We start from the raw sequence: 15635 nt of genomic DNA on the forward strand, positions 1-15635 counted from the left end.
CTTTTGTTTCCTTGTCCATTGACCAACCCGGCTAGATTCCTTGTGAACATAGCAAACTCGTCTTCCTCCTCATCTTCTCCATCACTTGGAGAGGATGTGAGGGCGAGACTCTTTCCCTTTGATGACTCACTAGAATGCTTATCGAGATTAAACTCGTGAGCCATTAGTGATCCCATTAGTTCATGAAGAGATAGGGTTGACAAGTCTTTAGCTTCCTCTATGGCGGTGACTTTAGGTTGCCATTTAGGGGTTAGACTATGAAGGATTTTTCGAATGATGTCCTCGGACTCGAAATTCCTTCCTAGACTTTTAAGCTCATTAATAATACAAGAAAAACGTGAAGAGAAACTATTTAAGGACTCGTCTTTTGACATTCTAAACATCTCATATTGTTGCATGAGAAGGTCAATACGGTGTTTTCTTACTTGGGACGTCCTTTCATAGGCAAGTACAAGGGAATCCCAAATAGATTTTGCCGTAGTACATCCGGAGATCCGACTAACTTCCCCCTCACCAACACAACGTTGAAGAATCGACATTGCTTTGGAATTCTTTTCGGCGAGTTTGAAGTCATTTTCATTGTAATTTCTTTCCTCTTTTGTCTTGGTGAAACCGTTTAAGATATCGGTTTCCTCAATGGCAAGAGGTCCATTTTGGATGATGTTCCAACATTGATAATCGATACTTTTGATGTAATGTTCCATTTTGAGTTTCCACCATCCAAAATTCGAACCGGTAAAGACCGGGATCTTGGAGTGTTTCTCGGAATCCATTACCCACGAATCAAACTCTAAGGCGATTAGCCTCGATCAAGAGCACAAGGCTCTGATACCAATTGTTGAGTTTATGGATTCAAGTACCTAAGAGGGGGAGGGGGTGAATTAGGTACTATTTAAAATTTTTAACTACAACTTTATTGATTAAAGTGAGTTCCAAGAACAAAAGAGAAGAGAGAATACTTCGAGTAATATTGCAAGATTAAACGAGTATTGGAATGAATGTTTCTTTGAGGTATGAAAGTAACAACATTACGATTGTAGCTATTTGTCTCGATTTATGGAATACTTGATGAGACCAAATGTGATGATATGATGAATTACTTGAAGGTTAAGCAAAGCAAAACAAACAAACAAAATAAATTGCAGCGGAAATAAAGTAAGACAATGGTACACGAGATTTTTGAATTGGTTCGGCAAGAAACTCAAGTGCCTACGTCCAATCTACTTTTTATTGCTTTCTTTTAGTGATCTACTCCGACAACTAAAAGACCCGTACAATAAAAGACACCAACCTACTCCGGTTGTAAAGCGAGTCCAAGAACTACTCCGTTCTTATGACAAGCCAACTCGCAACCTACTCCGGTTGCCAAGAGTTTAAAGACTACTCCGTCCTAAACTCTACTAACACACTTAGAATGTTATAGGATCAAGTTTCCACTAACATATTCTTAGCAAAGAATAGAGATGGACAACTTTTACAAGATCAACAATTCATAAGCAAGAGAGTTTAGTATAATAAAAGTGATAGTCACGATCGTAACGACTTGAAGACTTTTAGAAGATTTTGCAAAGACACGGTTTTAAGCTTTTAAAAACAAATTGCAAACTCGTAAAATATTTCAGAAAAGTCTTGGGATTTTATGAGGGAGATGGCTCGCCTTTTATAGAGAGAATGGGTGAGGAGGTTGCTAGGGTTTTGAAGGGTCAAAGACCACACATGTGAAGGGCCTTAGCAACCACCCAAAACTTGCACCAAAGAAGGCTCTTTTGCAAAGGCAAAAATAGAGAAAGAGTGTTTGAAAGATATCCATAAAAGCTCATGCAAATTCAGAAAACAAAGAAGAAAAACAAGTCACATGATGACAAGTTTACACAAATATGGCAAAAAGCAATTCTTGTTTTCCAAAAGACCAAGGGGTTGAATTTGCACAAAGAGGAAACATTTTGAAATTAATAATTATTCAAACCACTCTTTATTGAAGACCAACTCCTAATAAAATCTGAAGTTTTATCTTTGAAAAATAAGAGACACGTGAAAAGAATTTTTGAAAGATAAAAAGGCTTCAAGTGTTACGAATTGTGGCAACAATCCAAGCAGCTGTTTACTAATAAAAGTAACAGTCGTCTTGACTGTTTCTATTACTCTAAGATACTCTACTTTCTCACTTGTACATTAGATGACACTAAGACTCAATACAAAGGGATGATTAGAAACTTCAACACTTCTTAATCCATGCTTGATTTAATCATTAATCCTGAAAAGGTAAACTAAGATAACACAAATCAAATGGGCATGTTATCATCAATCATAAGGAACCCAACACATGTGGCCCCAATCAATATTTCTTACTTTACCCATCCCTTTTTCACATTTTCTTAAATAACCACTTTTTGCTTATGTTTACATCTGTCTGGGTCGGAGGGAGTATTATTTAAATATTTTATTAAAAATAAAAAATTATATATACGTGTATTTATTACACGAGTTCTAAACTAGTTTAATAAACATTAATAAATAATCTGTTTTATATTTAGATGAATTATTTTTTTAAGACGCCCATACCCGTTTAAGTTTAAAACGGATTAAATAGTACAAATAGGACAAAAACGAAATATATTGGAAAAAATAAAAGATTTGTTTTGAATATTTCGGTGCATAATATTTGATTTGTTGTAATATCTAAATTGAGATGGATAATTTCGTCTTCAGGGATACTAACTACTCCCTCATATTCTCGATAACCTCCCCTTTCATCTCGACTCTAAAATTAATGAAACACACTATACCATTATATAATTAAATTTGAAATAGGTGGATATTGTGAATAAACGGAAAATGAAATATGGAGAGTTATCTAGAATAGCAGGGAGTATTACGTTTAAGACCAGATGAGAGATTTCATGAGATGGGCTTTGTTCTTTTCATCTGATAGAAGCTGTACTAAATTGAATGAAACTGGGCTGAACTAGAGTGCTAGACTAAATGGAGGTAAAGTAAAAATTAATTTGTAAAACGATTAGCCTGAATTTAACCAAATAGAGAGAACTACATGGAAGTGAGTTGAATTGAAATAAGATGAGGCTATACACAGAGAAGGCAACTTTATTACACTTTTTTACGATGCACGCATAACATGGCAAAACAGAGAGAAATGCAGAGTACTACTGTCATACATTTTTCACTCTAAATTACAAATTGTACTAGAAAAACAAGAAGGCTCAAGTACAAGAACAAAAAAAAAAAAAAAACAAAAAGCAAAAACAAAAACAAAACAAAAAAAAGCAAAGACATGAAGAAGAAGCAAGTCTTCTCCTTCTCCTTGTTCTTGTAGCACAAGAGATATAAAAATATAAAGACAAAAACTTTGTAATGTTTTTGGAGAAAAGAATAGATATGTCACATCTAACCAATACTTTGAAGCAAGTTTTGTTTATTTGTTAATGACATTTCACAACTATTTCATCTACGTCTTTCATATGTATGGGCTCTTAGATCAACAACAACAAATATGGTAAATCTTCACATCTAGTACTCTCTTTCTTTTTTAATTAATACTCGTTCCGTTCGGTCCAATTTACTACATTTGACCAAATACGATGTAGGGAAATTTTTGTGAAATGTAAAAATGTAGTGAATTGGACCAAACCTAGGTAGTCTAGATTATGGTAACAGGTTAGTGCTTCCATTCAAATGAATTTCATACATATATTTTAATAAATTTTACGGAATTCAAGGGAGAGTAATAATTTTGTTGGGTATTATGTGATTTTTTTTTTTTTTTGGTGGATGTAGATGCAAACTATACCCTACAATTTGCAACAAGGCAAGTGGAAATCTTTAGACAACTATCAAGAACAAGAACAAGAACAATTACAAGAATTTTCTTTTAATAATAATATTGGTAATAAAGTTTGTAAGGGGAATAAAAATATATCAAGAACAACAAGTTCAGTGGAGAGTGAACCAACATCTACTCTGGATACTACACGCCAGAGTCCAAGTCCAAGTCCAAGTTCAGGCGGAGGCGGTATTGGTTTGGAAGAGTGGGACAGTTTGTTTCCAAATGGTGACGGCTCATTATTGCCATGGATCATTGGTGATCCGGATAGTGAACCGCAACAACCGAACCATTGTAAACCCGTGTTTGATAATTTCATTGGCGAAGGTTTGATACCTCCCGCGTCAATGCAATCACAATATCCTGTTGAAAATCGTTACAGAACCCTTAATGAGAAGCCTCAGATATTGAATTCACAATTTGTGTTAAACCAGCAACAGGCTCACACCATTGCAAATCCTAGTTTCGTGATGTCGCCTTCTGTAAGACAGGTCTCAGGTGATCTGAACCCGAATGTGGTTCATGATCCGGGTGAGTGGGAAGAGCAGGGTGTAAAAGAGCAGCTGTATAAGGCTGCTGATATGATACAGACAGGGAATTTTGTACTCGCGCAAGAGATATTGGCGCGGCTCAATCACCGGCTTATCCTTCCTGCAAAGCCGTCTTTAAGGGCGGCTTTGTATGTTAAGGAAGCCCTTCTAATGTTACTTCAGCTTAGTAATCCTGTTGCGGCCCCACCCCCGAAAACATTCACACCGTATGATGTTGTTCATAAGATGGATGCTTACAAGCTGTTTTCTCAGGTTTCTCCAGTTACTCAGTTTGTTAATTTCACTCTTACACAAGCTGTTCTTGAGGCACTGGATGATTCTCAGGCTGTTCATGTCTTTGATTTCGATATTGGTTGTGGTGCGCAATGGGCTCCTTTGATTCAGGAGCTTCCCCTTAGGAAAAGGGGTGTGTCTTCGTTGCGAATTACCGCTGTAGCTCCGTTGTCCACCCATCCTTTCGAACTTACCCTGGTTCGGGAAAATCTTGTCCAATTTGCCAATGATGCTGGTGTTGGTTTCGAGCTTCAAGTTGTGAGCTTGGATTCATTTGACCAGTCATCATTTCCCAATTTGGAAACCTCTAAAGACGAATGTGTTGTCGTTAGCATCCCCACTTGCTCATGTTCTACGCGGCCATCACTTCTTCCATCAATCCTTATGTTTACTAAGCAACTTTTCCCTAAAATCGTGGTGTCTTTTGATCGAGGGTTTGATCGTTTTGACACCCCTTTTCCACAACACCTAATCCATTCTTTAGAATCAGTTACTAATTTATTGGAGTCTCTTGAGGGTGTCAATGCAGCATCAAACATTGTGACTAAAATCGAGAAGTTTTTCGTCCAACCTAGGATTGAAAACACGGTGTTGGGGCGTGTCCATGCCCCCGGAAAAATGGCACATTGGAAGAGCCTATTTGCCTCAGCCGGCCTCATTCCTTTGCAATTTAGTAATTTCACAGAAACACAGGCTGACTATGTGGTGAAGCGATCTCCCGGACAAGGATTTCATGTAGACAAGCGACAAGCATCTCTAGTACTTAGTTGGCAAAGGCGAGAGCTTGTAGTAGCTTCAGCATGGAGGTGATGAGAGGCTGGTAGAGTGGTAGCTACTTCTCCAGGCAAGGAAATTCAGGTCTAGATATCAACCACATTGCGAAAATATGTGATTTTAATTAAATCTTATATGTGAAACATGATATTGTCTATAATTTGAATCTGTTTTTTTGTGGCTTAATTCATTTGTTACAGTCTCCTTGCTTGTTAACTGCAAATTTAGTAAGCCTTAATGTCCATGTTTAAGCATCATATTTGGGTGTCCATGTTGGATTACAAACTTTACAGGTAAAATTTCTGTGACATGAGGATGACATGATGTAATTTAACTTCTAAGTAAATTGGGCACAAGGAAAAAATTGAAGCATCAAACTAAGTTGCGTGTCGCATATCCACAATTTGACAATACAGTACAAGATATGTGTTGGGGATAAAAATATCACTTTTTATCCTTGATGGGGTGTCACCATTTCATTGGAGGAAAGGAAAGAAAAGGATTGGTGAGTTGAAAAAGGTGGGGACCATTGGATTAGTCAAAGTAAACAAACACATATAAGATATTTGTTAAACAAAGCCCACGTAAGAAGGAGTCAACCAACCACCTCCTATTATCAAGCAACTACCCCCTACTTTACAGGAGCAGACGCAGGAATCCAGGAGCAGAGGCAGGAAAACAATGTGGACTCAACCCTAGCAAGACAACAACTATATAAAGAGAAGCAAGTCACAATTAGAGATCATCTCATTCCACACACGAACACTCTCATACTCGACATCCCGTCTTCATTTAGCAATATCCCGCTAGCAAATTAATCCTTGTATTTCCTTACTTACATAATACCGTCTCGATTATAGTGCCAAATTGGTGGGATTCCGACTCCCCCCGCGGTTGTTCCCACATCGGGTTTTCCGCGTCACCAAAATTCCTCGTGTCACTCTCTTATTTTGTTGCATTTTCGCTCATCTTTATCGTCGTATTTTATTTCGTTCATAGGCCATAGATCGATCGCTTTAACCCACAAATTAAATCAATAACTCGGTAATTTTTTACCAAAACAGTTTAGCGCCCACCGTGGGGCATAGTGATCATTTTCTATAGCCAAATCTCGCAAGACCGAACCAGCCGTCACCATGTCCGGAACCAGCCAGAATCCATCCAACAGCCAGAGCATGTCAGCCCTTTCCTCTGGAGCAGGACCTTCTCCTGCGTTTGCGGGATCAGTGAGCGCTCCTCCAGCATCCAGCCAGATGGTTTCCGTCAGCATGTCACCCAGAACCATGCTTCCGCCTCAGCCTCTGAAACCGCCGCAGGTACCCAAGGAAGCAGGCGCACCCGGCCCACCCCGGATCCCGGGAAAGCGGCCTCAAAGAGAGGTGAAGCTGCATCCAGAAGCCCGACCCAGGAGGGATCAGGTGCAGAAGTTCTCAGAAGCAGAGGATCACCAGCGCTTGATCCGATGCAGGTGATGATTCACGGGATGGACACTCTGCGTTAGGCCGTTGAGAATCTGAGGAAGGACAACCAGAACCTGATTGCACAGATCGTGACAGCAGTCCAGACCAAGCTAACATCAGCACCAGAGGCTCCGACCTGAACCAGCGGTGGAAGATCGAGTCGATCAATTCCGTCAGAACTAGTAGTCACCAGACTGGACCTTGCAGGAGTAGCACCCAACGAACCAATTGAGCCCAGAGGATTGGGATGCCTATCATTTGATAACCCGTCCAGCCTGCAGCAGACATCAGGTAATGCTTTGTTTAGCACCCCGTCAATATCTGACTATCCACCTTTTGCAGGAACACCCATGCACCAGACATCCGGATGGCAATCTGGAGCTGTCATCAACACAGGAGTTCCATCACTCAGCCAATTCACCAGTGGAGCCTGGATCGGACGCCTGCAGCAGACACCAGGATGGCAGCCAGAATCTATAATCAGTGCAACACCGGTGACAAGTCATCCAAAGATTCGACCAATTTCTGGAGGGCCCGGTTAGGAGGTACACCTATTGGTTCCTTCCCTTTGTTTCTAACCCTCTTGCGGGGAGAGCGGGTAACTGTTGGAGCAAGCAGTACAGGAGCTGAGGGAGCTGATGTACAGGATACCAGTCGTAGCCCGTCCGTTGGAGAAAGCAGCCCGAGACAGCTACGCAGACTCACCTTTCGTGGACGACATAGCCCTAGTCGGTGTTCCTAAGGGATGTGTGCCGCCAGCCATGACGCTCTACGACGGAACCACGGACCCACTCGATCATATCAACCACTACAAGCAGAAAATGATGGTGATAACCGCAACTGGATCCTTAAAGGAAGCTTGTATGTGTAAAGGATTCGGGTCAACCTTATCTGGAGCAGCTCTGCAGTGGTTCGTCGGCCTGCCCAACAAGAGCATATCCAACGTCGCCGACCTAGTCAATGCCTTCAACCAGCAGTTCGTCAGCAGCAGAAAGCCGGAGAAGCAGACCAGCGACCTTTACCGGATAGTACAAGGGTTCGAGGAGTCCACCCGTGATTACTTGAACAGGTTCAACAAAGAGAAGGTGGCTATCCCGAGATGTGATATAGCAACCGCTATACAAGCCTTTCGCCGAGGACTGCACCAGGATTCAGATCTTTATAAGGACCTGACGAAACACCCTTGCACCACCTTTGAGGAAGTACAGTCGAAAGCAATTGCTGTCATAAGGCTGGAGGAAGACTATGCGCCCATCAGAGGCATTTATGATTCAGATCCAGTATCCAGAAAAGCTCCAGTGGGGAAGAGGAGCGAAAGACCAGGACCCTACAGCAGAAGCGAGAATAAGGTGTCTGGAAGCACAGAAGGGAAGGACGACGCAAACCTACCTCAAAAGGAAGACTCAAAGATTTGAGTGGATAGAGGAGTAGGAGTAGGATTGGTCCTCAAATCACCCCAGAGAGATCTCATAGTCCAGGCTGTACGATGTGAATTCAAGGCCACAAACAACGAAGCAGAATATGAGGCCTTGATCCTGGGTCTGAAGCTAGCTCTGGATCTGAAAATCAGACACCTCCAGGTTTGCAGTGATATTCAACTCATAGTTAACCATGTAAATGACTCTTATGAAGCCAGGGACTCCAGGATGATGACATACCTGGATATAGCAAAGGAGTTGACCCTCAGATTTGCCACGTTCAACATCAAACAAATCCCTAGAGACCAGAACGCAGAAGCAGATGTGCTAGCCACCTTGGGGGCAACCTTCAAAGCAGGAGCCATCTCCACAATACCAATTGTCCACGTCTTTGGAGCCAGCGATACTAAAACCTAAGCGGGAAGCGGAGTGTTGTGCGGCACCGAAGTGAAGAAGATACTCCGAATGGAGGAAACCGTATCTGGACCGGTCGTAGAATGACACCACGCCAACAGATAAAAAGGAGGAAATCCCTCATTTGGACCCTACCTCGGATGCCTGGATCGGGAAGAATCTCGAAATTTTTTGCATGCTCTCCACGGTGGAGAATGTGGAAACCATGCGGGGCGTGCTTTGTCAATAAAGTGCGAGGAGGAGATCCTTTTAGCCCACAATGCGCAAAGATGCTGTAGAATTTGCAAAAAGGTGCGACGCCTGTCAGAGGCACGCACATGTCAGCCACCAGCATGGTCAAGAAGCTGGTACTCGGTCTACGGATCTGACTCGGTCGGGTTCTAGATTTTGCTTTGAACATTCTGCGGTTCGAATATTTTTCGGTTCGAAAATTTTCTCGCATATATTACGATTTCAACATTTTCTGGTTCGAAAATTTTCGCATATATTTTAAGTTCAACATTTTTACGGTTCGAAAATTTCCGCACATATTTCAATCTCAACATTTTCTGGTTCTGAAAAAACCGTACATGTATTCTGACCCTAATATTTCCTGATTCTGAAAGTTTTTCAAGTTAGTAAACCACTTTAATATTTTAAGTGAAGAAGTTCATTTTTATAAATATCTTTCAAATAAATGACCAAGTGAATAAAAATGCAAACTAATCTGACAGGGTCTGTATTCACTACAGAAGGCGTGTGTCCGTGGCTAAGCACGTACAACCGGGACAATCAGTCTCCCGCGATTCATTAGCACCCACGCAAGCCTGGCTCCTCTGGACGAGTGGGCATACTAGACCCCTTAGCCAGCAATCAAACAGCGATGGCCAAACATACAGCGTAAAACGTGCATGCACAAATCAAAAGTACGCTAGAAACGGCAAGATACAAAGCAAATGATAGAACACCTGCAACACTCGCAACACACGCTCAAACATGATCATTCTCACGACACATTGATAAACATTGCATTCCCGACATATAAGTTCATAACGTGTCTATATTGATTAGATCGCTAGATCATGCATTAGAAGGTCATCGCATACACCTAGGTTGCATTATTAACATTTCTCAGGTACCAGCTGCATATAAACTGCGTAGGCAAGTTTTTGTGAGGTTCTCAACACCGAAGCACCTATGCCGACCCAGACGCGAAAAAAGAGAGTAAGGAGGAGGCTGGACCTAGCATCCATAAAGTGGATCCATCATTCACCAGCAGCGTGGGATCCAGATGCAGAGTTAAGACCCATAAATAGGAACAAACTCAGAGGCAGTAGTTCGAATACCAGGAGCAGCAGAAGTCACTTCTTCCTCAACATCTGGCGCGTCAACAGAAGCACCTTCCCCCTCCAGACCAGATAGCACGTCCAGGTTCAGACCCACAAGAAATTCTGCAGCCAGCTTTCTCTCTTCTGCTTCCAAATTCCAGCACCTGCACCTTGAAGGCTAGAGAAGCTTCAGTATCCAGAGCCTGTGAGAGGCGAATCTTAGCATCAAAAGTGCGACCCTCGACATCATAGAAACTTAAATCTCTCGAGAATCTGAACTTGCCAAAAGCTCCAGGGAAACTCAGCAGCAGGAGAACAAGATGCCAGAGTATATCCAGAAACAGAAGCATTTCCAGAAGCAGAAACACACCCAAATGGTGGAGCAGGCCCACAGATTGGGGGCATGGTTGCAAGTGAAGTAATCTCAATAGAAGTAGACTGCAGCGACGTAGCAACCCTCTTTCTGGCGCTGGATCCAGATGCAGAACCAGAATATGCCTTTCTTTTCTCTGCAGGCTTAGGAGCAGCCCAGAGGCCCTTTTCCTCCTCTGAGTCAGAATCATTTCCAAAGTAGCCTTAGGCTTAGCAGATCCTGGAAGAGGGTGAGAAGTCAAGAAGCAGCAACAACAGTACGACAAGTTAAGCAGCAGCAGCAGTACGACAAATAAAGCAGAAGCATGTGACGCAGAGACAGAAGACTCAGAAGTAGGGTTGATTCAGAAGCAGGGGATGCGTAGAAGCAGAGGTAAAGCTACGAGGTGGAACATATCCAGGAATAAGAGGCTTCGTAGCAAGAGGAGTGACCTCAATGAGAACTTGCTCCTTGGTTGAACCAGAGGCAAATCTCCTTTTTGCACGGGCACCAGAAGCAAAGGCAGGGTCATTTTTTCTCTTCTCGGCTGGCTTGGAGGCATCTTCAGCACGTTTCTTCTCCCTCAGAGTCAGAACCGCAGCAAGTGCAGCCGTGGGTTTGCCAGAACCTGGGGGCAAAAGCTTGGTCAGAGGCAGAAAGTCCCAGCGGCAATTATGCGGAGTTAGGAACATAAAGTGACGGTAAGAGAAGATTAATTGAGGGGAAGTTCGAAGTCGGCAGCATTGTCAAATCCCGTCAGTTTTTAACGCCTCGAAGAAGAAATTCCCGCCTAAAATATATTGAGACGGAAATTTGGGGGCAATTGTTGGGGATAAAAATATCACTTTTTATCCTTGATGGGGTGTCACCATTTCATTGGAGGAAAGGAAAGAAAAGGATTGGTGATGTAACATTCCGTTTGATGTTTATGTAGTTGGTTATGTATGGAGTTAGTGTCGGGAGAGTTTATGATGTAGTTGATACGACATCGTGAGCGAGGTGTGGAGGTAGGAATAGTTGGTAGAGTTGGTGTTAAGAGTTCATGGTTTCATGTTCTGTAAGTTGGGGTTTTGTTTTGAGTTCTTAGTAGCTTTGTTGCGTCTTGACCGAGTTAGTATGTTTGTTTTTATGTATGGGTTGAACTTCGGGGACGAAGTTCTTTTTAAGGAGGGAAGACTGTAATACTCCGTATTTATGAGTCTTTGGGTACTCTATCGAGTAGGCCTTACTCTGTCGAGTAAGGGTGAGTTGCGTTTTAAAATAGTTTCGACTGTTGGGTACTCGATCGAGTAACTAGGATACTCGATCGAGTAAGGGGCACTCGATCGAGTACCTTAGCTACTCGATCGAGTAGCTCGGTTAGCGGGTGATAATTCGACGGGTTTTGTTAATAACACGGATTAATATATAAATCTTTCCGTCACTTTCATAATACACTTTTACAAACCTAATAACATTAAAAGGGAGATTCAAGTTACGTTCTTCGCATTCATCCGTGTTGTTGACAAATCCCGGAGCTTGAGAGGTCGGATTCCATCGTTCTTTATACCTTTGTGATCCTTGCGTCGAGAGTAAGATCTACATACCAATTTTATAGTATTTCGTCAAGTTTCGTTAAACCCTAATTTTGGGATTGGGGGTTTTGTGTTAGTTTTGTGATTGTTAGTAATTATGTGATTATATGTTAGGAGGATGATTCGTAGAAAAGGATTTGTGATACAGCTGTTAAGACCGTCTGATTGTGTTGCTGTTCCAGGTAGGATTTCCTACTCAGTATTAGTCCTATAATGGGTGATAGGCTTATCGCGTACCTATGCAAAAATAAATTCCCTAAACAACAAGTTAATGTAGCAATAGGGGTCGAACACAAGGAAACGGGAATTACTTCGTGAATTGCTATGGGTAGATTTTTATCAAGGTCGATTACGATTTGGGTTGGTTTGATTGTTTGATGATTAAAAACAATAATGATGTAAATTATATAATAAAAGAAAGTCTAAGGGGTTCGGGTCACACATGCAAAGGTAAACATATAATCATGATAAACTTAGTACTACTAACATTGTCAATTGCTTAGGCTCAAAGATACCCATCTTACGATATTAGCATCAACCATAGACCGGGTCCTAGAGAAACTCTCGTCATTGACTAGGTCGTCCTACTATGCATGCTTAGTCTAATTCAATTCCGTGCCTCTCGACTTATAGAACGAATAAACGAACTTAATCAATTGAATAGGGCCCTAAACAAAGATTAAACATTGTGGCACAAGCATGTGATAGAAGCAATATGAACAATATTATTATTAACTTATTTTATCATGTTACATATTTGATTATTGCATGGCTCCCCTAGCCCTTAGACCAAGAGAATTAGCTACTCATGCTAAAATGTAAATTGCAAACTAAATTATAAGAAATGCTAAACATGGTTGTATGATTTATATGGATTTGATAATATAACATGTAAAAGGAATAATGCTAATGTAAAATGAAGTACTTAAAACTATGTGGTAACTAAATTAGTAATGTAAATTGCAAACTAGAAATAAGAATACCTTAATAGAGAATAACTTGTATAGAAGAACAAATTGTAACCAAATGCTTGAATGTATAAAATAACCAAATGTTTAAGAACCAAATGCTTAACAATATTGAAAACTAAATATGAAAACTAATGAGAGAATTATAAAGCTTGAGGCTATTCTAGGATGGAAATGGGACGTGAAATTGGATGCCCAAAGCTTCGGAATACCTCTCCTATTTATAGGAGAGGAAAGCAAAACGTAAGCATTGAAGATGACTATGGCCCCGATCGGGGTTGCATGGCCCCGATCGGGGTCGTGTGTCTCCGTGTTATTTCTCTTAATTCCTCTCTTAATTGCAAATGGTATCCAATGTTGGTGATTAATTGTGCGATTAATCACCCGGTTAAGACCTTAATTCTTGGCATCCTAGGTAGCTTGGAATCCTATCTTTTCCACCTTGACTTGGACTTTGAAGTTGGGCTTGACTTTGATTGTTGGCAACATTTGCAATTCTCACTTCAATCCAACAAATCTTCATGCAAACACCCATCCAAACACTCCCATGCTAGTCCAATGTTAGGCCTTGTTTAGCTTAGTGAACTTGGTGAATAAAATGGTAGGAAAAAGCCTCTAAATGCTTAGATTCCTACAAAACCGTAACAAACACAACAATACACCTAGAACACAAGATTAGCTCAAATATATACTAATTAAAGTATGACGAACAATAGAAACCGAGCTAAAATGAGGGGTACAAGTATATAAAATATGCACTTATCAAACTCCCCCAAGCAAAACCCTTGCTTGTCCCCAAGCAAGAAACCAAATCCCATCAATTGCAATATCCTAAACAAGCTAAGCATAATGATTTAGAAACCCGAAACAACATGGGCAAGGAATAAAGCAAAGCATGGTTGAGATTTACATGACGGCGTAGCATAGGAAACTTTGAATGAACCTTTAAGCTCTTGCATGATCTTTTGACTTATGGACTCTCACGGGGCACTCAAACTCTTTTTATGTGAAAGGACAATTTTGTTAATAAACACTCGACTATCCTCGACCTATAATAGTGTGCCCGCAATCTAATATGGTAAACACGTCAAAACTAGTAAGCCAAAACACTCAAATGTAAGCATGATAGAGAAGCCAAATGAGTAGGAAGAAGGCAAATAAACATGGGTAAGAAGGAGGAACAAATGAATTATGGTAATGTGGAGCTAAGTCAAGCTAGCAACTACCAAATTGTAAGGGTGCTCAATCCCAATTCCAACCCAATTTTGCAATTCAAACCATGAGAAAATCCTCCAAAATATATGAATAATGCTTGAGAATTTCTCACATCCTTTCTTCTTCTCTTTTTTCCAATGCATACTTCTTCTTCATTTCACTTTTCATGCTTTTTCATTTCTTTCTTCTTTCTTTTCTCAATTTTTTCATCATTTTTCTTTTTCACTTTTTTTTTCTCTTTCATTTTTTTTCTCGATTCTCATTTATTTTTCAAGAGCATTAAGACCAAGCTCACATGATATTCAAACTTTGAAACAAATCCCAATTGAGCACCCAAACAAGACCAAACAAGCTACTAGCTCAACAAGGTAGGCAAGTTATAATGTAGCTAGGGAAAATTGTTTGTGAAAGGGGTCAAGAAGGCAATTATATTCATGTGAATGGCTCCAAAATGCTAAAACAAATGAATGCATGCTTACCAAGAGATGACATGAGAACCATACTTGTGCGTTTTGACGAAACACACCTTATAAGGAGATACCTACACTCACCTAAGAGAGACCGGATATGGATGCATCGGTCAAAAAGAGGCTCTACCTTACCATTTTGTAGCTTGCCACAAGTCAAGATCAAGCCTATTCGGTTCATTCTCCATCTCCACCTACTATGTCAAGACATCCCTATGTAGCTAATATCCCAACATGAAAGAATAAATCATTAGCAACAAGCCATTTTTAGGATAAGCAAAGAGGAAAATAGGCTACAAGCAAGCACAAAGCAAAAATTTCTCTCAAAAATTTTCAAATTTTCAAATTTTCTACACTACATGCAAACTATACTATATGCAAATGCAATATCTCCCCCCAAGCTAAACATCACATTGTCCTCAATGTGCCAACTATCCAAATCACCCAATCAAACCATAAAAATGGCTCAAAGCACAAAACAGGAAGGACTAGAGGTTATGTTTAATGGGATGCAAGATCTAAACTAAAATGCAAAGCAATTAAAACTTACTCGACTTGCTAATCTCCCCCAAGCTAGCATGAATTCGGGGGGATGAAAATGTTTCTTTGTGACTTTAGCAAAGGAATGCGAAGAAACGAGGGAGAAAGGAGGAAATGAGTACCGTCGGGTATGTGTGAATGATAGAAAGAAATCTACCCTTTTTTACCCGTATAGAACAAAGGACAAGAAGTCACAGAACCATGACCCCGATCGGGGCCACCCAACCCCGATCGGGGTTGACCTCCTCTTTGGGTTTTGACTCTTTTCCGTATTTGTTTTAGTTCCTTCTCGTTTTTCGAAAACCACGTCCCCGAACGGGGTTCTGGCATGGGGCTGCGTGCCATATTTACTTCTAATTCTTCTTCCTTCATTTTCACCTAAAAATCACAAAAAGAAACATCATCAAGTCGAACATTTTATTACTAATCTACAAAAACAATAAAATGCAGAAAATTAAAAACAAAAATAAATAAAAGCAATAAA

At 40.7% G+C, this 15635-nt stretch overlaps 1 protein-coding gene across 1 annotated transcript; it reads left to right on the forward strand.

Moving 5' to 3' along the window:
* The first annotated feature begins 3098 nt into the window (after positions 1-3098).
* LOC141653496 (scarecrow-like protein 6) lies at positions 3099-5622 on the forward strand. The gene is made up of 2 exons (XM_074461276.1): positions 3099-3511; positions 3793-5622. Exons 1-2 carry the CDS (start codon positions 3509-3511, stop codon positions 5470-5472), a joined length of 1683 nt encoding a protein of 560 aa, XP_074317377.1. The 5' UTR covers positions 3099-3508; the 3' UTR covers positions 5473-5622.
* Positions 5623-15635: the final 10013 nt, after the last annotated feature.

The sequence above is a fragment of the Silene latifolia genome, chromosome 4 (assembly GCF_048544455.1).
Source record: "Silene latifolia isolate original U9 population chromosome 4, ASM4854445v1, whole genome shotgun sequence".
NCBI classification, from domain to species: Eukaryota; Viridiplantae; Streptophyta; class Magnoliopsida; order Caryophyllales; family Caryophyllaceae; genus Silene; species Silene latifolia.